The 25,478-nt window shown below is 35.8% G+C and overlaps 2 protein-coding genes and 1 long non-coding RNA gene across 5 annotated transcripts; all 3 read right to left on the reverse strand.

Annotated features, from left to right (window-relative positions):
- Positions 1–162: 162 nt before the first annotated feature.
- LOC121727245 (venom allergen 5-like) lies at positions 163–9,665 on the reverse strand. The gene is made up of 6 exons (XM_042114964.1): positions 9,513–9,665; positions 9,114–9,232; positions 8,659–8,740; positions 1,496–1,677; positions 1,136–1,236; positions 163–438 (listed from the first exon to the last, which is right to left on the reverse strand). The coding sequence occupies exons 1-6, from the start codon at positions 9,565–9,567 to the stop codon at positions 324–326; spliced, it is 654 nt and encodes a 217-aa protein (XP_041970898.1). The 5' UTR covers positions 9,568–9,665; the 3' UTR covers positions 163–323.
- LOC121727246 lies at positions 6,624–7,685 on the reverse strand. Its single transcript, XR_006035636.1, has 3 exons — positions 7,657–7,685; positions 6,890–6,982; positions 6,624–6,648 (listed from the first exon to the last, which is right to left on the reverse strand). It is a non-coding gene; the product is annotated as an uncharacterized LOC121727246 (long non-coding RNA).
- Positions 9,666–12,408: 2,743 nt separating the features above from the next.
- On the reverse strand, positions 12,409–25,073 carry LOC121726999 (protein FAM76A). 3 transcript variants are annotated; one of them, XM_042114667.1, is made up of 8 exons: positions 24,832–25,073; positions 24,642–24,706; positions 20,792–20,895; positions 19,728–19,834; positions 19,460–19,569; positions 19,267–19,370; positions 14,655–14,779; positions 12,409–13,278 (listed from the first exon to the last, which is right to left on the reverse strand). In XM_042114667.1, exons 1-8 carry the CDS (start codon positions 24,925–24,927, stop codon positions 13,042–13,044), a joined length of 948 nt encoding a protein of 315 aa, XP_041970601.1. In that variant the 5' UTR covers positions 24,928–25,073; the 3' UTR covers positions 12,409–13,041. The 3 variants fall into 3 exon arrangements, with proteins under 3 accessions (XP_041970601.1, XP_041970600.1, XP_041970599.1); XM_042114666.1 differs by having other exon boundaries at positions 19,267–19,373; XM_042114665.1 differs by having other exon boundaries at positions 19,267–19,382; positions 24,832–25,069.
- Between the last annotated feature and the right edge of the window lie 405 nt (positions 25,074–25,478).

The raw sequence follows: 25,478 nt of genomic DNA on the forward strand, positions 1-25,478 counted from the left end.
AGATAATAGAAATATTATTTGATAACAAACGTACATATAATTTTAATCTGGTCGTGTTAATTTCAGTTCTATATCTCAACATTCGAAAACAATTTAACATATTTTATTTTCAAAGATCTTTAGACTTTACAGCATTAAGATAGGCGCAAATAAAATAAACTCTTTCAATACTACTTTTTAATGTTGTTATTAGGAACTATAAACCTAAAATCTATTGTCTAAAATTTTGATCTAACGAAAATCTTGATCTTTAATAATACTTTTAAGTTATTAAGCCTCTTCAGAAGTAATTGATAAGCAGCATATCTGATGGTTGGATGATTTTACGTGGCTCGGCAACTCCCGTACATTTTGGACAAACAGTTCTCAACACCACATTTCAGTTTCTTCTTTCCTTTGTCGCTGCGTTTATATGGAGTCTGGCCTAGGTAGTTGCCCCTGAAAAGTTTGATTGAAATTAAAATAAAACAAAGACGACGCATTACTTTAATGACACATTATATGACTTTTTAGGGGACTCTCCATTAATAACACCGAAATCCGTAAAGTACTTTATTGACACATTTAACACACACAATCGGATAGGAGCGCGAGTCTCGACTGGCTCAAGGATCGCAACCGTAACATAATGCAATAATACATAATGTCCATTATACATAATATATGTAGTGTGTACAGACTGTACCTACACCTACAACTTCGTTAATAATATTGTGTATTAGGTACACGTTTCCCGCAACTACATTGCGATCGTTTATATCGCGCAAGAACCGTACATTTTTCGCGAACAAAATTATTCCATACATCCTTCACCGGAACTTAAGAAACTCCATATAGTCATCAAGTGTCATTAAAATCGGTTCAGCATTTTTAGCATAACGACGCAATAATATTATGTTGTCTGCAGGGGGAAGGATTTCTACCTAAAGGACTGATTACACCTACCAAGAAGAGTCGCGAGACAGGCCTCGGCCTATGCACCAACATCTATTAGTGTTAACAGCTTTTTAAAATGTCCTGTCTTCTCTTTCATTCATAAAAAAACTAAGGAGGTAACGTGATACTAATTCGGCTTTTACAGTCGTTGGTGAAATTGAGGCTTAGTCTAGCATATATTTTAAGTAAATGAACTCACGTTGGGCCGTAGTTACACACGACTAAGTAGTTTTTGAAGCCGTTGTCAGTGTTGTAGACGGAAATACCGCAGCCCACGTATATAGTGTTGGCCCAGGCCATCTGAAATTTTATATTTATTTTTTAAATCAAAACCTCTTTTCAAAAATACTTATTACTCAATCTACGAATAGTAACAACTATACACAAAAAATAAATCAGAAATTTAATCCATATTATTCTGTCAAGAGGCTTAATTGTCAGACAAGAACAAAACTTTAGTCTTTATGGCATATTGGAGGCGGCGGCAGCGTCCTCGGTCCTAGGATGGCGGCAGATTACATGGAGAGGCGAAATTATGGTACGGTATTTGAGATGTCACCTGTGTGTAATGCCCAATTTGCTTCTCCCTATTCGTAAAGTCGGTAATTTGGAGTGGGCCGTATGTGTAGTCCTTGTACTCGTTAAACCAGCTGTCCATGACCGAGTCGAGGTCAACCTCGTAAGCCGGGTTGTTGGACGCGCTCCAGAATATGTTCTCCCCCGTACCGAATCTACCGGATGCTGGAATCAAAAAGGGGAAACAAGATTGAGAAGTCGGTTTTCTCTTTGGTCAGATGCGGAAGGAGATGATATTATATTTTTATGCTCCATACAAGCAGTGGCGGCGCGGCGTAAGGCGTAGGCGACGTAGGCGACCGCCTACGGCTTCGTGGTCCTAGGGGCCTCGCACCCCTTGGACTACGAGGTTTTTCATGATTTACGAGTTTTAATACTCATATTTCTTTAAGACGCTGACAACTGCCAATGACCTTGAGGATTCGCATTTCTAAGCCACGCCCCCTAATTGTCCGATAAGACAGCGCCACCTTTGCTAGCGGCTAAACCGGGAACTTCTAAAAGATAGGTTTGATTAATATTGAGCTGTCGCATAGAGATTTCAATAGATGGCGCGTAATAAATAAATACTATGTACTATACTTCCGTGAGCGAACTATAAGAGTGCGGAAGATTAGTGCAGAATGCAGATAGAACGGAGCACAGCGGAGAGGTAATATTAACGCACTTGAAAAAAAAAATTTTATAATCATTAAACTAAAGTGCATAAATGCTTGAACCTTACAAAAAATGCACGTTTGTCCTCGAGGATACGCGGGAATCTTTAAAAGTTTGAAGTCGATATTATACTGATTCGTTATGTCTATTGTGGTAGTAATGTAAGCCATACACGTTACGCAGGTAGACCGGAATGTGTGAGGGAATATACCTGTGCAGTTTTTTGGACCTGCGCAGGCGACCAGGTTCCACACACATACCGGTATACCTGCGCAGGCATACCTGCGTGCTGTACAGGTGGATCTCTCCCGTCCCCGGTAGACCGTAGCGTGTAAGGCTTACTTATGGTAAATAAAACACAGTTATTCTTTTATATTATACCTATTATATTATAAAATAATGACAAAACCCAACTGCGTAAAAACATTCAATTTTTTTCATAAACATTTTTTCTGTTACATTACAATTTACATTAAAATTACAATTACATAAGTACAGCAAGAAATAAAACAAAATTCAGGAATCGTTTTTTACTGTCCCCGCAAACGTTGCTTAGCCATAATATTATATTTACGATAATATTATTATTTTAATTAAGTGACTAACGGCCGTTCCCAATACCTATATGATCTATCTCTGGTTTTGCCTTACTAGAGATATGAATAGCTCACATTAGACATTAGAGACATAATATATTTTGTCAATTGTGAGCTATTCCTATCTCTAGTAGGGCAAAACCAGAGATAGATCAAATATTGGGAACGGCCGTAAATAGGTAAGTATGTCACCATGGCAACGTTGATCGCTATCCCGTCGCACAAACTTAACGGTCGCCGTCAGTCTCAGGTTATAATAATTTACTATTATTTATTCAACAAATGCACTTATCAATATACATATAAAGTACCCAGTAGCCGATTCTCAAACCTACTGAATATGCATAATATAATTGATTAACGGTGCCCAGCTATTCAAATAGTTAACTTCGTTAATCGTTAATCCGTTAAAAAAAATGTTAGCTTCGTTAAACGTTAAAGCGTTACACTGCGGACGAATTAGCGCAAGTTAACGTTAATCGTTAATCCGTTAATATGTGTAATAATTATGGCCTTGTTGTAACTTATATCATTGCGTTAGTGTACATACAAAACCTGTTGGTTTAAGGTTTTGGAAGTTAACAGGTTAGGGACAAAACAAAATACTTCTATAATTATTGTATTCTAGGTAGAAATAACAATACAATAATTATTATAGATATAGTTTATTGTTATAATAAATCATTTGCATGTTGATAAAGAAGAGTTGAGAATTTAGTTAGGTAACTAAATTATACTGCACTCTTCTTTATCAACATAATGAAATGATAAAACGAAACAAATATCTTCTCACTCGCATGCGCCTGAAAATGTATATCTAGTATTATTTTTGTTTCGTCTGAACCTGTTTTCGCGCGGCGCCGCGGTGCCGTGCGGTAAATAGTAGGCATTGGATTAACGATTAACGGACTTCTGCATATTAACGGAAGTTAACCAGTCCGTTAATATTTTTAAAAGTTAACTTAAAAGTTATATATATATATATATATATATATATATATATATATATATATATATATATATATACACAGTGTGTAACAAAAACAAGTGATAATACTTTAGGGTGTGTACGTGTTCCTTGTAGAGAGTTCACTGTGAAAGTAGCAGCTCTGAAAGACGATTTTTTTTTTCTTTTGTATGAGCAAGGGCAAGTGTCACGAGTTTCCCCATACAAAAGAAAAAAAAATTAGGTCTTTCAGCGCTGCTACTTTTACAGTGAACTCTCAACAAGGAACACGTACAAACCCTGTGTCGAGAAAATTGAATGCCGAAATCACCTACTTCGGAACTTCTGTAATAGGCTAAAAATTTACAAACTGATACGAAATATCCCATCAAAGACACAAATTTGACCCAAAGCGTAATCATGATGAAGTTATTAGAAAATTATTAGAAAACTTTGGCCGGGTGATAAAAAGAAGACCCAACACTGCAAGTGCTAACCTAGTAAAAGACATTTTATATAAAAAAAAATAAGCTTCGTTTCTTCTATCAAACATGGCCAAGAAAATTAAAAACAAGCAATAAGAGATTTAGAATTACAAGAAGGAATTAAAGTAAAGCCTTGCGGGCTATTTATAGATACAGACTTGCCATTTTTAGGAGCAACGCCCGATGGAATTTGCGATGAAAAAACTATTTTAGAAATTAAATGTCCCATCACAGCATATAACATTGGAGTAGACGCTGCTATAACACAACAAAAAGTTACATTTTGGAAAATAGATAAACAGGGCAGATTAAATATAGACAAAAATCACTCCTGGTTTTATAAGGTGCAAGGGCAGCTCCATATTCCAGGTTACGAATATTGCCTTATTATTATTGATAGGCATGTAATGGTCTTCATTTGAGTCACTATCAATTATCAATATTAGATTGCAAAGTATGCATAGAAATGTGAATTTTGAATTGAGGCCATCTTGCTTTTCACCTACTAGTTCTATGTCAGTTAAAGCACATCCAAGAGGACCATGATGGGAAATTTCTTGCAACCTCTTATAAAAATATGAAACACTTATAATTCTTCTTCCGACATCAGGTTTCTTCTGAGGAAGTGCAGTTTCAAGAATAAGCTTTTCAGCATCACATTCAGCCTCCAAACTACATAGTCCAGTGTCATGGGTACTTTTTTCTTCCAGCCTGTAAGTAAGTTTATACTTTGAGACATCGACATTTAACAACAGTTTAAAAACTGGATCACCACAAAATTTCATAAATTAAAATGATTAACTTTTCGATTATTGGGAAATAGGAATTAGGATAAAATTATACAGAACTCAATATTTAAAAAAGCCTTTTGCTCGTTTGCCTTCTAATTTCATTAAAAAGGTATACTAAAAAATTTATTAGGTTAATACGCTGCACTCCGCAGTAGGGGTGGGTCGTTATGTGATTTTTAACCGACGAAACAAGTTGTAACTGTACGACGCGGGCGCCCGGTAACGGTGTGACGTCATATCACAATTTCGCCGCGCGGGCCCCATACAATAAACGTGATTTTTTTCTCTATCTCAATAACTGCAACAGGTAGGCACTTGAAATTTTCATCAAGGCCTTAATTATATATGTACTTTAATAATCAATAATAATATTATAATAAAATAAAAAATTAAGGGGGGCTCCTATACAAAAATCACAAATTTTGGCCTATTTTGCACTATAACGGTATGTGTATTCATAAGTGAGTCCGATTAGTAACATAATATAATATTATTATTAATTATTAAAGTACACATATAATTAAGGCCTCGGTGAAAATTTCAAGTGCCTACCTGTTGCCGTTATTGAGATAGAGCAAAAAATCACGTTTATTCTATACAATAAACGTGACCCGCGCGGAAAATTGTGATATGACGTCACAAGCGGTCGCGGGACTGTTAGCGGGAATCGATATTTTTCGAAACTTTGAATGCCTATAAAATCAAAACTACAAGGTATTTTTGACTGCAACAAAAACTAGTGTATTTGAATACATACAGGCTTTACTGTGACAAAATTTCAAGCAATTTGGCATACCTAGTAACATTCTCAATTAAACCTTCCTGCCCAATTATTCCAGCGGGGCTAAAATGGTCGCTTTGTTGAATCATGAGACGAATCAAAATATGATTCATTTCTCTAATCTCGCAAAATGCAATTCTGCTTGCAATTCATTTTTGTATTTTTGCACTGATTTGACATTTGTCAGTTTTGACAATTCATTTGCTGAATTGGAATTGCTAAATATTACCATTTTAGCCCCGCAGGGCTTAGGTATCATTAGGAGAGCCCATTTAACCAAAAAAATGGGTGTTATTTTTTTTTTAATGACAATATTTTATCCCATTTAAAATCGTAGCAAACTCGCTGTCGCTCGCTAGGTCGACCGGTGCAGTGGGCGGCGGGCGCTAGCTGCGACTCCAAACGAAACAACGCGACGATCGCTCGACGGTACTTCATACCACCCAATGCAATAAAAACGTTACAAAAATCACTACTCTACTATATAAATACGACTCGAAACTAGTTATTCGGTTACTGTATGTAGCTAGTTATTGTAACTATAGTGACGTGAAATAACGCTCACCCCTACTCCGCAGTGAAGCCGCACCCTATTAGGACCGGGACACAAAAACACGGTCCGGCGCCGTACGACGTCGCGTCGTCGTGCCGTAATTTTGTGTCCCGGCCCTTACGGAGCATGTCCTTGAATAGAGCTGAAAGAATCGCGCAATCGCATCGCGCTCAAATAGTAATAAACTTATTATATCTATATTTACCTAGCCTATCGTAATTGTCAAAATATACTTGCCTTTTTAAAATACTACCCGTCGCTATATTGCGATCGGCATTTGCTACATTTTCCACTGTGTTATTATCTAATTCCATCGTTTTCGGTCGACTGGAAAAAAATTAAATCATAATAATATCATAAAAAGGCTAAAATAGCTTGTAATAGATAAACTGGATCATAAAAAATACAATGAATGAGCCATGCTTTGGCACGAATGGGCCGACTCGACCAGAGAAATACCACGGACTCACAGGAAAACCGGCGTGAAACAGCCCTTGCGCTGTGTTTCGTAGTCGTGAAGGACGTTTGGTTACAACTTATAATAAGTAGATAAATAAACTTATATTACCTTTCCAACATACTACCTGCCGCTGGATCTGATTTGGCATTTGGTGATTCGTTTGGGTTATCAATAATTGCACTATCCATGGTTTTCCGCCGCCTGAAATAAAAATTTAAATAATAAAGGCCTAAATAAAACTTCAGATTCAAAGCAAAATGAACTTATAGTACCTAATTATAGTACTTGTACTATTATTTATTCTGTGCTAATAGTGATAAAAAAAAACCATAAAAAGTATTACGAAAATTCTCTGAAACTCGATCCATAGACCGATTGAATATTGATTTATCAGAACGATCCCCGACGCGCGACGCTAAAACTTATTTAGGCTAACGAAATAATCAACTTTATGAGTGGTGATTTTTTAACTTTTTGAGCATTTATTTTGAAGTGCAAAACTCCAACATAAATGTTCAGATACAAAGCAAAATTATTATCAGTGATAAAATAAAACATAAAAAACTGTATTACGATTTACGAAAATCCTCTAAGATTCGAACCATAGGCCGATTGGAAATTGATATAATGTTATCACAACGATTGTGATAACATTATTATGTCAATTTCCAAGGTCTATGGTTCGAATCTTAGAGGATTTTCGTAAATCGTAATCAATCGTAATACAGTTTTTTTATGTTTTATTTGACACAACGATCCTGGCTATCCTAAAACACATTGAGAGTGACGAAATATTTTGATTCGGGGTCGTAATTGTTCATTTTTTTTTTTAATAAAGACGTACGCAACTAGAAAGTAGATAAAATTGAACTTACTTTTACTTCCATCATGTATTTGTGGCTTTCACGAAGCTGTCGCTTTTTTGCTGGACGTCTTTTCTTTTTCTTGTCACCCATTTTTACAGACGCGCAATATAATTTCAAATATTTACAGAAAAATATTTACAGAATAAACTTAATATACTATAAAACAATGAGAAATACCTATATACAAATTTTAAGAACTAAACGCTTCAATTACACTTAAATCACAATATCGGCAGAGCGAAATCCGTCACACGTCCACATAGCACCGCGCCTCAGCGAACACTGTCGGTTTTCATGCGAGAGAGAGAGATATGAAATGTTCACTCAGAAGCGTGGATATATTTTTCGTTTGTTAGAGGAAAAATAAATATTGTGGGAAATCTAGATGTCAGAGCCGAAAATTAAATCGGGCAATCTTTGGATTTTTGTAAAAGGTATCAAATAAACAAATTTTTAAAGCATAGATTGTATTATTACTTTAGTTAGAACTGTTTAAAGTTCCCGAAAGATGTGACTTTGGTATTTTTTTTCATCCAGTAGGAGTACATTATTTTATTATTTAAATCGGACAAGCTTTTCCAAATATAATCAAAAATAACATATATTTTTTTTGTGCCAATCAATGAAATACATACGTCTAGAAAACTGCACAAAGATGTCAAATTGGCAGCTGTCTGCGCCTTAAGTAAATAAATTTTTGAGTACTTATAAAAAAAAAATTTCTTTCAACAAAATCCGTCCTCTTGCGTCATTGATCAGGGGGCCTCGCAAAACATCTTGCCCACATCTGGTCTTGCCCCGCCACTGCATACAAGTTTGAACCCAAGTCCCAAAATATGTTCTAATTTTTTTTAATCTACATTAGTTAATAACCATAACCCGTTTCTATTTCGGTAAGATACCCTATCTATATGTATTTACTAGATTAAAAAAAAGCCAATGTGAGTAAGCAATGCGCCAATATTTTTTTTGGAGAAAGTAAAGTTTGATAATAACGAATATTGCGCTTACGGACGGTCCTGTCTGGGTTGTGCTGAAATTTATTGTTAGATGCCCATTTCGCTGCTTTGCCTGCTAATTCGTCATCCCATATCTAAAAAATAATAAATAAATATATAAAACTTAATTGTCTCTTATTCAACACAAAGGATAGGAACACAAATAATATCATAGTAGCAAGGTTTACAATTTGAATTGCGCAGCCCCTACACTAAGAATACTTGTGCTGTAGGGGTTGACTAAATCCCAATCCAAATTATGGACGAGGTAAAGGCAATCTTTCCTTACTTGTCTTATGTCTACTTCAAGTTACAGTGTTTTACTGTCTAAAAAAACTGTTTTGCAGGCTTCAACATATTAATATTATAAAATTGGTCCATACTCCATAAATAATAAAATGCCTAAATATCAAAAAAAAAAAAATGTTTAGTCAAGAAGAAATTAATGAAGTCGGTTAGAATACTCACGATGTATTTCATGTCGTCCGCAGCGGGTTGTTTTGGCACCTGGCCCCGCGCCAGGCGCAGCCGCCTAGCGTTGTGGCCCTTCACAAACTTTTCTATTTGCCCACACGACAGATCTATCACTGAAAATATTATATAAAAAATTGAATGTAAGTAAATAATCTTCATGCGAAAACTATTAAACAATTAATGGTCACGACAAGCACTTACTAATTCTTTTCAAATTTTAGAGCGCTTTAGCGGCGGTGTAGCCGTTAAATAATTGCTTAACTTTAATTAAAACAAAAAAATCTGTCAAACTTTGCATTAAATTAAAGTTAAGTAATCATTAAATGTCTCTGAGTGCCGGCGTAAAATATGTTCAGTTGTAGACAAAATAAAAAAATATATGACTTTTGTTACCTTTCGAATAGATGAAACCAAATAAAGAAAAAATAATTATAAGACGAAAATCCATTATGGAAATTATGGTGTTCGCTATCAGGAGTGAGGTGGCAAACTGCGGAATAGTCAGCGCGGTCGCGATAGTTAAGCACGTTTTATGTCAAGTAGCAGCCATCACCTGAAATGCTTTTGTTTCAATCAGTGACGAATTTGACAACACGACAGATAACCCGCTGTTTGTTCAATGACATTCTCATTTAAAGACATGAGTGGATGGAGTGGATAACTAACATTTTACAACATAAGAGCAATAACTCATTTCTTCCCTTATATGTACTTACAAATCTTGTAACTTACTTCATCATCTAACTAGTTTAACTAGCTATACATAGAATCCATATTTTTTTTGTTTTCAATACATTCTCCCAGTCCTAAAGCCTCCATTTATACAAAGACAGTTTTCAAATTGTTAGTTACCTACTTTATCCACTCATGTCTTCATTTTATTTATATTTGCACTGGCAGATAAAGGAGATAAGTTACTTACCACTTACCAATTACCATACACTACCCATAGCTTAATGTATTGGGTTACCTATGTTTTTAACCGACTTCCAAAAACGAGGAGGTTTTGACATAAGCAAAAACTTCATATACATATTAAGTATGTAACACAAATTATATTATTATAGTACGTATAATGTAAATACTATAATATAGAGTGTATTCGGTTTATAACTCTCCCAGTAGCAGTAAGCTGCTTAGTACAATGGTTGGTACTCCAAAACTAGAAACAATCGATTACAAAACTGCTGACAAGGAACAAAGTTAACAATGATTAATTTATAATGAGAAACAATTACAAAATAATGCACAAAGAGCAATCACTGTCTTGCATTCATTATATTAATAATAATTATTAATTAATGTTTACAATATTGTGATTTATAAGATAATTCATAGTTCAAACCTTCGTGATTAGATGTCAACGTACCTACTGCACCTTCTTGCAACATAATCATAATTTATTAAATACTTAAAAATCCAAGTAGGTAATAGGTATGAAGGTAATAGAAGTACTTAACTAATATAATATGAACCTATTTCTGGGTTCATCCACCACATTATTCCAGATTATGCTAATGCAATAATTTATAGTGTCTAAACACACTAGGCCGAAGTTACGCGGCGTAAATTCCGCATGATTACGCCTGCAATGTATTTTAAATTTTTAAATTACCGTTGACACACTATTCCGTCGCGTTCTGTCCGTATATTGTATGCGTTTGATATTGCGGGCGTAATCATGCGGAATTTACGCCGCGTAACTTCGGCCTAGTGTGTTTAGACACATATGTATTAAGGAATCCCTTTCGATAGATTTACTTCGGTTAAGTTAACGCTAGTGCTCGATCAAGACCCGCCTGTTCAGAAGAAACACAATTTAATGTAGGTCCTAAATTCTAGGTCAACAATAAGCAGGATTTTATTTGACTGGTAGAATAACATTACACTCTTTTGTTCCTACATTTAAACAGGTAAAATTTCTTAAAAATGGAGCGCCGAGTCGCCTCTCGTTGTGAACTATCCCTTAACATTCGAAAACTAGAATGCCACTAACTACTTTACGTAGTTAGTGGCATTCTAGTTTTCGAATATACTTACAATGGGAAATAGACTAGAAAGGTGTTTCGAATGATGACCAATACATGCTAATTTTGTTTTGTGGGCTCAGTGTCAAAACATCGTTAGCTATTGAGATTATTGTGATGAGCGAAAATAATACAAAACAAAGATAATATAGACAGCGTGCTTAATCGATTTACTGCAACGTGCGTTAAACGTGGTTAAACACGTAACATGTTTACAATAATTACATTTTTACGGCCTTATTTACGCTACTGAAAAAAACTGCTGCAATATATTTTACCTATATATTGGTATATACTTCATAAGTGATATTAAGTAAGTACTTATATTGATAATTTGCATTAAATTAATTTCGTAATTTGCACAAAAGCACCTAATAACCTAAACCTATAAGGGTTTTAGGTAAAATTATAGCAAAAGGTTTTCGCAATTTTTTTCTCCATCGATTTACTTCAAGTTGTCACATACATCATCGCTTCCAGAAATTTATCGTCATTTGCAACTCAATATTATAGTGATACGTCGATACCTCCACAGGAATTACGCAATAAATACACGAATATTTTATTAATTTCTTTATTTAGGTCTTTGTTCATTCTTTAAAAAATTCCTAGGGCGCCTCATGATTTTTCTGTAGTCGACAAATCTCTACGCCGTCAAACAAATTACATAATGTTTATTCATGAAATTATTTGTTTGGTACACGTATTATAACACAGAACATAAGTATAATAAAGAGTATAAAAATAACGGTAATATAAACGTTTGCTAAAACGAAAAAAAAGATTCTCAGGGCCGCGCTACACCGGAATGGCAGCGACGAGGCGAGCACTTTCAGTGTTATATGATTTTTTTTTATCAAAGACAAACTTTATCTTCATTATCTATTGTAATACATAGTATCGCTTGAGAAGTCTACGGCCGCCCGTGGCCGCTGGTGGCCCCTCGTGGCCGCTGGCGGCCGCCGGCGCCCGCGATTTTTCAAGCGATACTATGTATTACTTATCTTCATGATAACAATAATGAAGATAAGGTTTAAAATCATAATATGACACTGAAAGTGCTCGCCTCGCCACTAGCATTCCGGTGTGGCGCGGCCCTTATGATCAAAAAGAATGTCTTCACAATCACAATACCCAATTCTCGCAATGAGAAACTATAACTACTAAAACTAAATTTGATATGATCTTTAAATTTTATGAAGTCTCATTGATTCGAATAAATTAATAATCTCTAACGCACACACGCGAGCAGTCACAGTTACACAACGTCAGATACAATTAAAATAAATAAAGATCACATATTCACAGATAAATGCCAGGTTTCTGGAGTTTTTGACAGGAGTTCATCTTTTCACTAGCATTGGTGATTCACTTTTTGATGTTGGCCAATCAATTAAAGCGCTATTGAATTGAGAAACTATCGAAATCACCAGAAACCAGGCACACAAGATTCTAATAGATGGTGTAAAATGGAATACCGAAAATTCATCATTACAGATGTCTCTGTTGGGGCGTGGTCCCAACCCGTAACTACGAATACTGGTTAAATCAATTAATCAACACATAGGGGCTATCCACGTATTACGTCACGCGAAAGTTTCACTGATCAGATATTTTTAGGGGTACTTCCCCAGACATAATGGGGATGTATTTTTTTTCGCACCTAAAGATGGGGGATCTTTTAAAGTTTTCCATGTTTAGTCATTGGATGTTTGACCTGTCTCATTTATGCCGTGACGTGATGTGAATGAGCCCTTACCTACAATAATAACTAAATTGAACACTACTTACGATTATAAAAAGCCACAAATGAAATCATTTGTAGGATAAAAAAATAATAGGGAAATATATTCCACAGCATCACTTACAACTTAAGTAATTTTCTTAAAATTTTCCTAATTAGTGCTAGGGCTGTCCGTGCCGCTACCACTGTTCTCCGCATTGGCGAGAGCGTTTTTGGTGATTTTGTTGTTCTTCTTAGCGGACTTGCTAAGAGTAGCCACCTCCTTCAGCAAATTCTGTATCTTTGTATTCATAAGGTTAAACTTAGTTTCATTGAGACGCTCCTTATTCTTCATTTCATTTCGTAGATCAGTTGTATCATTGTGGTGCTGGGCTTTCAATTCAGTAATCTGGAATGACATGAATAATTTAAAAATAACATTAATAATTTAATTTTTTAAATAGTAAAGATTAATGTAATTTCTTTGATCTACAGTTAGAATACATTGCAAACTGCTTAGCTTATGACATTTTATTATGATGCTTATCTTTACTTAATATTATAATTGGGAAGAGTTTGTTTGTTTGTTTGAACGCGCTAATCTCAGGAACTACTGGTCCGAATTGAAAAATTCTTTCAGTGTTAGATAGCCCATTTATCGAGGAAGGCTATAGGCTATATAATATATTATATCAAGTTAAGACAAATGGCAACGAAGAAATAGAGGAAAATGTGGAAAAATGGGGGAAATTATTTGAAAGGGCTTATTTGAACGCGCTAATCTCAGGAACTACTGGTCCGATTTGAAAAATTCTTTCAGTGTTAGATAGCCTATTTATAGGGGAAGGCTATAGGCTATATTTTATCACGATGAGACTAATAGGAGCGAAGAAATAGAGGAAAATGTGGAAAAAAAACAGGGGAAATTATTTGAAAGAGCTTATCTCACGAACTACTGGAACAATCTTTCTGTTATTTGGCACAGATGACCACGTGAAGGATAATAGGCTATTTTTTGTGGACTAATTTGTCTGTGAAACATCTAATTAACGCGGGCGAAGCTGCGCGGAACGTTATATTTCGCGTCACGCGCGACATCGCGCGTAAACGGCTGGACCCATTTTGCTGAAATTTGATATAAAGATACTTTGAGTCCCGAAAAAGAACATAGGATACATTTTGTGCCGGAAAAATATACGGTTACTGCACAATTTACTTTTATGATTTGCGCGTAAACTATTCAATCTATTAGATGGAATTTGGTATGGAGATACTTTGAGTCTCGGGAAAGGACAAGGAATACTAATTTTGTCCCGGAAAATGTACGGTTCCCGAACAATAAACTTTTATGATTATCGCCTAAACTGTGAAATTTGGTATGGCAATACTTTCAGCCTCGGGAAAGGACAGGGGATACTTTTTATCCCGGAAAATATATGGTTCCCACACAATAAACTTTTATGCTTCTCGCCTAAAATATTTAATCTATTTTGATGAAATTTGGCATAACCATTGGAGATACTAATTTGAATCTGGGACAAGGAATGTTTTTTGTCCCAGATAAATGTGCGGTTCCCACACAATATACTTTTCTGATTTGCGCGTAAACGACTCAATCGAAGTACGGGAACTACTATAAACAGAAGTCCACGCGGACGAAGTCGCGGGCAACAGCTAGTATACATATATTTAGAATGATGTTTATTGTTTACAATAATATTATGTTCTTATCATATAGTATATTGCCAGTTTTCTTGTTAAACCTAATTGAAATTATGAACATACCAATTTGTCTTTGGACAGTAATTCCATATCTTTCTGCTGGACTTTCTTCTGCAGACTTGCAATAGTCTCTTTCAGCTGAGTCATGGCCACCACATGATCGGAACTGTTTGGATCTATCAGCTCACCTGAAAATATTGCACAATATAAATTTAGATTCAAATATATGTAGATAACTTTTATTCAAAGAAAACAATTACTTAGTAGACATGAAATTTTAAAATTCCTTTAGCGAGGCGAAGGCAGAGAGAGTGCAGGGGGACACAACGTTAGTTTGTCGTCACCATAAAGTTAATATACCTAGCGGAATAGAGAAATAAAGGCCTGAGCAAGAGAGATGTCACTATCAGTAACACTGCGTGGTAAAAAGAGACGTGTGATACATGACAGCAGCACTCTTTTTTTTAAAGTCCAGTCGGCACGTGCCGCACGTTGACAATTTAATCTCATAGAATTCATGATCAATCATGCTTGTGTAAGTGTATACGTACACATATTTTTCACACAGATGAAAACCAATTTCGGTTTCGTTTGAAAGCTCGAGATTGTTGCTCTATTCCGCTAGGTATATTAACTTTATGGTCGTCACAGACAGTGACACTTGACGTGTCGTCGCGACACTACTGGTTTCTATGTATTTCTATGAAAAACACTGCGCAACTAGCGACACGAAGCTGGCGACACTTTTCATAGAAATTTACTATTTTTTAACTATTTTTATTTTTTGTTAACCACCGCAAAACAATGCCAACTTCTGCTATTATCTTCCATTTTTACATATTTTCATGCTACTCGATCCACTCATACCTGTCTACTCATACGTTTGATTCGATCTATGCTTTAAATACTATCACGCTTATGCTTTTCGTTTTAATTATTTCTTATTTATTAATAAATATTGTGACTCTGCCTGCTATGATTTTGCTTGCTTACTGTATGATTGCTTCATTCTCTAATGCTTCCATGATTATTACTCACCATTTTTCTACCCTTAATAGCTTTTATAATAGTTTGATTTTATTGGGCTTTTTAATCCATATTGATTATTACAGATGGACTCCAAATTGAGTATTTACTATCAGAATGCTCGTGGTCTACGTACCAAAACTGACTTATTAAAAAGGAATGTGTACCTCAACACGTATGACATTATATCTATAACGGAAACCTGGCTTCTAGACGGTATAAATGATTACGAACTTTTTGATGGCAGATATATTGTTTGGCGGCGTGACAGAGATTACAAATTTACTAAGCAATCACTCGGAGGGGGAGTGCTTCTAGCAGTTCGACGCGATTTAGCAGCAATTGGGCGCCCCGAATGGCACACCTCCGCGGAAGATCTGTGGATAACGGTTTCACCAAGAAAAGATAACTCTTCATATAAAATTAACTTCTGCACACTCTACCTTTGCAGCCAAAATTACGGAAATAGCTTTAATACGCAACTCGAAAACTTTAGTAATAATCTATTTAACATAGTAAATCAACATCCTAATGATAAATTTATAATCATGGGCGATTTTAACCTACCTTTCATTGACTGGAATACTCAAGGGAACCGTCTCACATCAAGTGAAGTGACACTCTCCAGGACACAAATTGATTTCATAGATACACTTGCTCAGTGTAACTTATACCAACGTAGTCAAGTTCGCAACAGTAATAATCGGCTGTTAGACTTAGTTTTTTCCAATTGTGAAATTAACGTCGACGCATGTGATGACCCCTTAGTCCCTGAGGATATACCCCACCATAGTTCACTGCGTATCGATTTACTGGACTGTTACTCTAGTTCATTAAAGACAAAAAATAGATTAAAATATTTTTATGATCGAGGTGATTATCTTTCGATTAGTGCTTCTTTAAACACAATTACCTGGGAGGAGCATTTAAACAATAAATCCATAGATGAGGCTCTTAAATATTTTTATGACATTATCTACGACCTTCGTAATACTCACATACCCTACAAAGACTTTTCTTTCAACTATTATCCCCCATGGTATGACTCCGCTCTCAAAAAAGTTTTAAAGGAAAAGCATAAATTTCATCGGAAATACAAACTGTATGGGAACTACGGTGATTATCTTTCATTTTCCGTTCTAAGAAAGAGGGCCAAGGCATTGGAACAATCATGCTACGAATCATATATTCAAAGAACAGAAAGTACATTAATGGATAATCCTAAAGTATTTTGGTCCTTTGTTAAAAACAATAAAGGAGCCATATCCACATTTCCGTCTTCTATGTGTTACGAAAAGGAAACCGCCACCACAGGCGATGAAATTTGTGACCTGTTTGCTACCTATTTTCAAAATTCTTTTCTCAATTCTAATACTACCCCTATTAATATTGATTTTGAACCTAAAAATATTAATCACAATACTATTGGAGACATTCAAGTCAACTCTGATGAAGTATTAAAACTCTTAAACTCTATTGATGTTAATAAAGGTCCCGGTCCTGACGACATCCCCCCGATATTTATAAGCAAATGTGCTAAGTCCTTAGTCACTCCACTATGTCTGTTATACTCCAGGTCGTTAAAAGAAGGATACGTCCCAAATTTATGGAAGTCAGCTTTTATAACCCCAGTATATAAGGGAGGTGATAAAGTTAATGTAAAGAACTACAGACCTATATCCAAACTATGTACCTTCGCTAAAATATTTGAAAGATTGGTTTATAAACAAGTTTACGCATCGATTAAGAATTGGTTTATCCCAGAGCAGCATGGCTTCCTGAAAGGTCGGTCTACTACATCGAATCTTCTACTCGCATATGATTACGTTACAGCATATATGGACAAGGGTTTGCAAGTTGATGCCATATTTACAGATTTTAGTAAAGCTTTTGACCGTATTGACCACTGCATTTTACTACAAAAACTCCTGACTGCAGGCATACATGGAAATCTTTATCGCTGGTTTTCATCGTATGTCAGTAATAGGTTACAAGCGGTAGCACTCAATGGGTTTATATCTAGATGGATGGCAGTACCCTCTGGTGTCCCTCAAGGTTCACTATTGGGACCTCTACTCTTTGCAATTTTCCTGAATGATATTTCCAATTGTTTCCATCATTCGCAGCTACTTTTGTACGCCGATGATACCAAAATCCTTAAACACATATCCTCGATTGATGATTGTTATCTTTTACAGGAGGATCTTAATAGATTTACTAATTACTGTGCGGTTAATAAATTGAATCTTAATGTCTCGAAATGCTATACCCTGAACTTTAGTCGGAAAACAAAATTGCTTCATTTTCCATATCAACTCAATAATGAGGTTTTAGTCTTAAAAAATGAAATTAAGGACCTTGGAGTAATCATTGATAATAAATTAATTTTTGACCAGCACATAGATCACATCGTGAGCAAGGCATCTAAGGCTTTGGGATTTATCATTAGATCAAGCAAGAATTTTAAATCTATTAAAACCCTAAAAATTCTATACTGCTCATATGTGCGCAGTCTTCTGGAATACTGTTCTGAGGTTTGGAATCCCACCTATGATATTTACAATACTAGGATCGAATCTGTGCAAAAACGTTTCTTGAAATTTCTACAATTTAAATGCAATATTATCCTTCCAGACTATGAATCAAGGTGCAAAAAGTTTCATTTCCTCCCATTATACTATCGTAGAAGAATCTCTGACATTGCATTCTCTTGTAAGGTAATTAATAGTACTGTAGATGTCCCTCAGCTACTGAGTAAATATGACTTTAACGTTCCTTCTAGATTCCTCCGTAACCATGTACCATTTCATGTGCAACCCTACAATACATACTATCGTCGTAACTCGTTTATATGTAGATCAAGCATTCAATTTAATACATTTTTAAGTGAAAATCAACATGAGGATGTATTTTCATTAAAGCCTAAGAAAATACGAAATATTCTAACTAAAGCATATTTCACCTCTAAATAGAAAATGTTATAGAATATTAATAATACAAATCATGGATCGGATCATAGGTAATTCTATCATCTGTTATTAAATCTTTAATTCGTATTTAATTTTTAATTCAGTTTCATATTACAGAGTGGGTTTGTATTTGCGGTGGCATATTATTTAACATTACTTTCTACTTTATGACTAAATTAAAATTTTCAACATCTAATCTTTGGTGATGTTATAATAATTATAGAAATAGGTAGGTATATTGTATTATTGTAATTGCTGTTTCACATCTAGCTTCTTTAAATTACTATTCATAAGTGGAAACTTGTAATTGGCATTCAAAATTCATATTTAAATAATTAATGTTATTGTTAGTATGCTGTAAGTTTTCCGAATAAAATAAAATAAAAAAATAAAAAATAAAAATAAAATACATAGAAACCATTAGTCACGACACGTCGTCTGCCGCCGCTTCATGTCGCCTGCTGCCAACTTGGTACAAGTAATTACCGATTACCCATTCCAGCATTGCCGAGCGCTCTTGCGTACTACTCGACGGCTTGGTCGACAACGACGACGGCACTTATGCATTGCTAGCGACGTGCGTAAGTGCGAGAGAGCAAGCTTTGACATTCGTCTAGTTGGCTTGGTCGAGTAGTAAAGACTATAATTATTAATTACAGATTGAATCCGTTTAAACTCACCTTGTAGAGGATTCAGTTTGGACTTCTTTTCTAGGGGTTGTGAATCGTTGTGATCGTTGGAGTTCATAGACTTCATCATATCAGATTTACGCTTGTCTTTGTGGCTGCTTTTGGACCTGTATACATTGTTTTTAATTATACAAAAATATAATGAAAAATGTAACATAACAGCTTGAAAATTTTGTCAACTGACTTGTGGCTTCTATGCTTGTGCTTATCCACGGAAGATAGGTGCTGCTTGGTTCTGGCCAGGGCTCTTTTAAGCGATTGAGTACAAAGCCAGCAAAGCAGCTTTCCATCCACCTGGGAAAATATAGTGGTAAGTATTGTGTTCTAATATCTATAGCAGAATATATTTACAACAAGTCTTATTTATGTCAACAAGCTTTACTTATATTATACAGATGTAACATTTGAACTAATTTGGGTAATAAAATAAAAATATAAGTATAATATTTTACCTTCTTTTCGTCATGTCGATCAAACGCACACCTCTGCTTGCATTGCTCACATGTAACAGCAGGGCCAAACTTGCGCTCAGAGTTAGTGCAGCGCTGACATTTATTACCTAGAAATATATATTTTTTTCTAAATAAAAGCTAAAAATAAGTTTTCAAAGTAATAAATGGTCAGGATAATCAACACAAACAATATATAGGCCTGGAGATACTGACACAAAATTCTTGGGTCATTTGTACCAGTATGGCGGTTTTACAGAGGTATAATTACATAAAGGCAAAAAGGAAAATGGTAGTCATAGCGCTCGCACTGGCAGCTCAAACGCGTGGGCGTTAATCGAACGTGTCGGATAAATAAGGAGTGTCGAACGATTTGTTCCACAAAAATGCTTGTATTTTCAGATAGTCGAAAAAAATAAGTAGGCGAAAGCGTAATGCCATACTTGTCGGGTGCGGCTTACAGCCCCGCCATACCGACGCGAATACGTTAATTTTAATAAAAAAAATGAACCATTTGTACCAGGCTAATTTTTGCATAGCTAATCATCGGCGAGTAAACATTCACGAAAATCATCTTGCCATACTTTTCCGACAGCGCCCAATGGCCGCCATACCACTGCAAAGGTGTAATTTTTTTTCTTTTCGCCAAACGATTTGTACCACCCTGAAACTTTTTTAACAGTTCCCTGTTTGATCATAAATAGGACCCTAATAATGCCATACCTGTGGGAGGCAGCGAATATGAACAATATACCTACGCGTTTGGGCTGCCAGTGCGAGCGCTATGACCATCATTTTCCTTTTTGCCTTTACGTAATTATACCCCTGTAAAACCGCCATACTGGTATAAATGACCAGGAATTTTGTGTCAGTATCTCCAGGCCTAATAGCATAAAGTAGCTATTGTTTTAATACAATTTGCATTTAGTTTAATTATTATTTATTTAATTTTAATTGCATAATTACTCCAATTTTTTAAAATGATTTATCATCACGAAAGAGAATAATAATTTATTATTTTATATTTTTTTATTCTAATTAAAGGACTACAAAACAAAGAATTTTACCAATAAAAGCTGCTATAATGTTGCAATATTCACAAGCTGTGGGCTTGCCATAAGCTTTCACATTTGCTTCACATTTTTTGCAGATTGAAGAAGTATTAGATTTACTGTAAAGAAAAGTGCAAAAGTTAGATAATCTAAATGCTTACTCAATATTAATAGTGAAACACCCAATTATTGATACTTTAAGTTCATGCTACAGTAGGAACTCTGGTTATTTCTAATTGTTGTCTCATACAATTGATTATCTTAATTTTCGAATATCTATTCAGATATATTTAAAAGAAAAGCGGGTTCAGTGCATAATTATGTTCAGCACATTATGTTATGTCTTTGTTTAAAATAACACAGAAAATCAATGTTTATAATGAAATTATTATGAGATACATTTTCTATTGGCAGTCCAGATAATCGCGAATCCGTAGGGCCGGATTGTCAAGATTCTATAACTGTACTATAAAATATAATATTAAGACATTAAAAAAATTAGACATAATTGAGAAATGTCGAGAATTTAACTCCCCACTCCTAATGTGCTTTATTGACTACTCAAAAGCCTTTGACTGCGTAAAATGGGAACATCTGTGGGATATACTACGCGAAATGGGAGTACATCAACATCTTGTGACCTTAATCGCGAATCTATATCAGGATGGCAACTCTATTGTGAAAATCAATGACACAATCTCTGGTTCTTTTAAGCCCGAAAAAGGAGTGAGGCAAGGGTGCATTCTATCACCTATGTCCTATTCTATTCAACATCTATGGCGAATATATTATGAGAAAGGCCTTATCAGAATGCGGTGGCGGAATCTCTATCGGAGGCGTTAAAATACCTGAGATTAGACGACACAACGCTCTTTGCGTCAACAGAAGCGGAACTTGCTGAGCTCTTTAGAAGAGTAGAATATGAGAGTGGACTAGTTGGACTTACCATCAACCAAAACAAAACCATGGTAATGCTCATTGACAGAATTGGTCAATACTCTAGAACCGGAGAACTTGCAGGTTTAGAGTTTGTTAATGAGTTCATTTGCCTAGGATCATTGCTCTCGAGCCAGGACGGTAGCAATGGAGAAATCAAAAGAAGGACGCAAATGGCCAAATAAGCTATGAGCCGACTAACACGTATATGGCAAAACCGTAAAATATCAACAAATACGAAGAAAAGACTCGTCCAAACATTGGTTTTCTCTATATTTCTCTACGCTTCTGAGTCATGGACCATCCGGGCAACCCCGCCAAGAAACAAGTCTACGCGTTCACCACTAAAAAGTCACCAATGGTCGTATATCCTCGTTTCGAGGGCACATCTTTAACCATCTCCCCTAGCATTGAGATACTTGGCGTCAACATATCGAGCGAAGTCCAGTTCCGATATCATCTAGAGGGTAAGGCCAAATTAGCCTCGAAGAAGCTTGGTGTTCTTAACAGAGCGAGACAGTACTTCAGTCCGGAACAAGGTCCAGAGGTTCGGCCTCATATGGAATATTGTTCTCATCTCTGGGCAGGGGCGCCAAAATACCAACTGCTCCCTCTGGATCGTTTCCTACGAAGGGCCGCTCGAATTGTTGACTGCCATTGTGTTTCAAACAGCTTGGACCCCTTGGAATTACGCCGAGATGTAGCTTTACTCTAGGGTTGTTGAGGAAGTGATTATGAGGAAGAGGAGGAGGAAGAGGAATTGTCACGCGCAAATTTAGAGGATGCGGATGAGGATATTTTTTTGAGGAAGAGGATGCGGATGAGGAAGCGGAAGAGGAAGTACGTCCATATAGTACAGCGTCTCAATGTGGGCAATAACGCCCACTTGTGGGCGCTGAATCTAAAGGGGGGTAGTGTGGGACTCAGAAAAAATGGCGGCGTTTTGTAGAGGCCTGGGGGGGCTAATATTACCAACAAATTTGTGGCAAATGCCCTTTACTTTAAATTAGGAAAAGAAAGTAGGTGAACCGTGAAACAATGGGGGCGCTAAAACATATTTTGTTCTCAAAGTGGGCAGTGGAGAAAAAAGGCTGGGAACACCTGATATAGCACTACACTTCGGTCTAATTTCGATTTTCGATAAAATAAATCAAATTATTAGATTATTCGCAATGCGTGCGTAGCTGCGTACACGCGTAAACAAAACAACGCTTGCTAATAGGTATGTCAAATTAAAACAAACAAGCAAGGAACAGCGCGGGTGGCCAGTGGGGAGGTCTCGCTCGCCCGTTCGGTCCGGCATCGCGCTCTGGCGTGTGCGTTGCCGATCGGATACGCGACCCGCATGCGCAGTGAAATTCCTCATAAATTCCTCTTAAATTTTGAGGAATACAAAAATCCTCTGCCGCTATGGAAGAGGATTTTTGTTTTTTTATTTATGAGGATGCGGTAACGGTTGAGGAACCCAAAATATTGCGGAACTTCCTCATTATGAGGAAGAGGAAGAGGAATCCTCAGCAACCCTACTTTACTCTGCATCCTCTATCGGTTGTATCACGGGGAGTGCTCTGAGGAATTGTTCGGAATCATACCATTTACTTTTCGCTATCGTCCCACGCGAAAAACATACCATCCTCATCACCTTGATGAGTGGCAGTCTTCCACAGTGCGTTTTTCGCGTAACTTTCTGCCGCGCACTGTAAAACTCTGGAACGAACTGTTACCAGCAGTATTTCCGGACCTATACGACCTGCATACCTTCAAGAAAAGAGCGTATTCCCCCTTAAAAGGCCGGCAACGCACCTGCAGCTCTTCTGATGTTACGAGTGTCCATGGGCGACGGTAGTTGCTTACCATCAGGTGACCCATTTGCTCGTTTGCCCCCTTATTTAATAAAAAAAAAAAGACTGCAAAAAAAAAAAGCGCATTTGAAATGTGGTGTTGGAGAAAAATGCTTTGCATACCGTGGACAGCCAAAAGACTAACAAATCTATTCTCGACTGCACTGAATGAAAGCATGTGAAAGATGTTTCTGAATTCAAGATGTTGACTTCTTGTTTCACAAAACACACAATTGGGTGCAGTAACTAATGTTGGAATAATAAACATAATTTTCTATGGTGACACATGATTACATGCAAATCAATTATTTTTCATTTTCACTAAATAGTTAACAAATACAACCAACTTTGGTATATTCAAAGAATTTAATCTATGTAGGACATGTCATATATTTTTACATTACAAAGTGAAGGAAAAATATTGTGCAAATTAAATATACTAGAAAAATTTATAAAAAATACTGTTTAGAATGTATTGTGCACACAAATGGCATTAGTAATGGCAGACATGAAAAAATAGTTAAGTAAGTATATAAAAAGTAATATTATGAATTATGATTGATATTGTATTGTAAATGATATAACAGTTATATCATTTAGTGTCACCGCAGACTTACAATTTAAAGTTGGCTGACTATCGTAAAAACTTGCTTATGGCGCTTCTATCTTGATCTATTTCTGTGGTTTGTACAATAGTCGGCCAACATTAAATTGTAAGTCTGCGGGGACCCTTACAATACAATATCCTAGTTACTAGAATACAAAATTACCCAAGGCCCAATCTTGGCAATTGTTTCAGGTTCTATGAAATCAGACAAAAAAGGACTTGGACATGTAAGTATTTCTGCCCCTAACAATCTATATAAACTTAGAATCCATCAGTACATCATACAATAAAGTCATCGCCCATCACCTTTCACAACCGGACATACCTTTAAAAGCAAATATTAGAAATAGCCTATTGTTAATGCCCTTAATGGGTACTAGCAGTTTTCCTTGCATGAACAAGGAAAACATTGTAAGTTCATAACAACTAGTACCAAGAAGAAAGCTGGTCACATGATTTGGCAGCTTGTAACTATACTGACCTTGTCTGTTGAAACTCGGAACGACAATACGTGCATTTCACAACAGGAAAAGAGCCACGGCATTCCTGAAACACCCATGAATTATAAGCAGTGTCACAATAATTGACGTCATGTAATAACAGTAAATGTTACAAACATAACAATAATTGTACATAAATAGTAGGAACACTTGATCAAGTTATTGTTTTACCTTACAAAGCTGTTCTCCAGGTGAGAGTTCTTCAAAAGGATGTCTCGAAAAACAACGAGAACAAGCAAATAGTGCTACAGATGCAGTGGAACTCATTTTATAAATTATAAGCAATGAAATCCACCAAATTGACTGGAATTCGAAAAGAGACAATAATAATGCAAATTTAGAAAAACAATACTGAAACAAAATGTAAAAAATAAGAAATTTTAATTTTAGAAATTATAGAAATGAGATGACGATTGACGAGTGTGGAGCGCAGTGTTGCCAACTTTTTTTTTACTAACCCACCAAATTCAGCAGCGTAAACCACCAGAAACCCCTAAAACCTAAATGGCCTCTCAAACCACCAGAATTCCACTAAATAACGTAAAGACAACAACAACCTACCTGAATATAATTTAAAAATAATACAACAACAACGTTATTATTATTATGAAATAATTAATTTTGTTACTACAGGAAAACTTTAGTTACCTATGTACCTATGTATAACTTATAAGTAGGTACTTAACTAAAGATTAAAAATGAATGTCTTTAGAGGAATCATTGTCATTTACTTGTTCAGTTTATGAAGAATAAAGTTCTTTAGTTCTAATTTTTATAATACGGTATTTGGTATTATGTTGTTATTACAGCATTTGCCT

The sequence above is a fragment of the Aricia agestis genome, chromosome 5, assembly GCF_905147365.1.
Source record: "Aricia agestis chromosome 5, ilAriAges1.1, whole genome shotgun sequence".
NCBI lineage: Eukaryota > Metazoa > Arthropoda > Insecta > Lepidoptera > Lycaenidae > Aricia > Aricia agestis.

Excerpts from the sequence above, each read along its gene's own strand:
- LOC121727245 (XM_042114964.1), bottom strand. The coding sequence starts at position 9,567 with ATGGATTTTCGTCTTATAATTATTTTTTCTTTATTTGGTTTCATCTAT. Across the intron at positions 9,233-9,512 it reads TGGTTTCATCTATTCGAAAG|TGATAGATCTGTCGTGTGGG; the intron begins GTAACAAAAGTC and ends TAATATTTTCAG. Across the intron at positions 1,678-8,658 it reads CAACCCAGACAGGACCGTCC|CATCCGGTAGATTCGGTACG; the intron begins GTAAGCGCAATA and ends TTTTGATTCCAG.
- LOC121726999 (XM_042114665.1), bottom strand. The coding sequence starts at position 24,927 with ATGAGTTCCACTGCATCTGTAGCACTATTTGCTTGTTCTCGTTGTTTT. Across the intron at positions 19,570-19,727 it reads ATCGACATGACGAAAAGAAG|GTGGATGGAAAGCTGCTTTG; the intron begins GTAAAATATTAT and ends ATATTTTCCCAG. Across the intron at positions 19,383-19,459 it reads CACAAGCATAGAAGCCACAA|GTCCAAAAGCAGCCACAAAG; the intron begins GTCAGTTGACAA and ends CAATGTATACAG.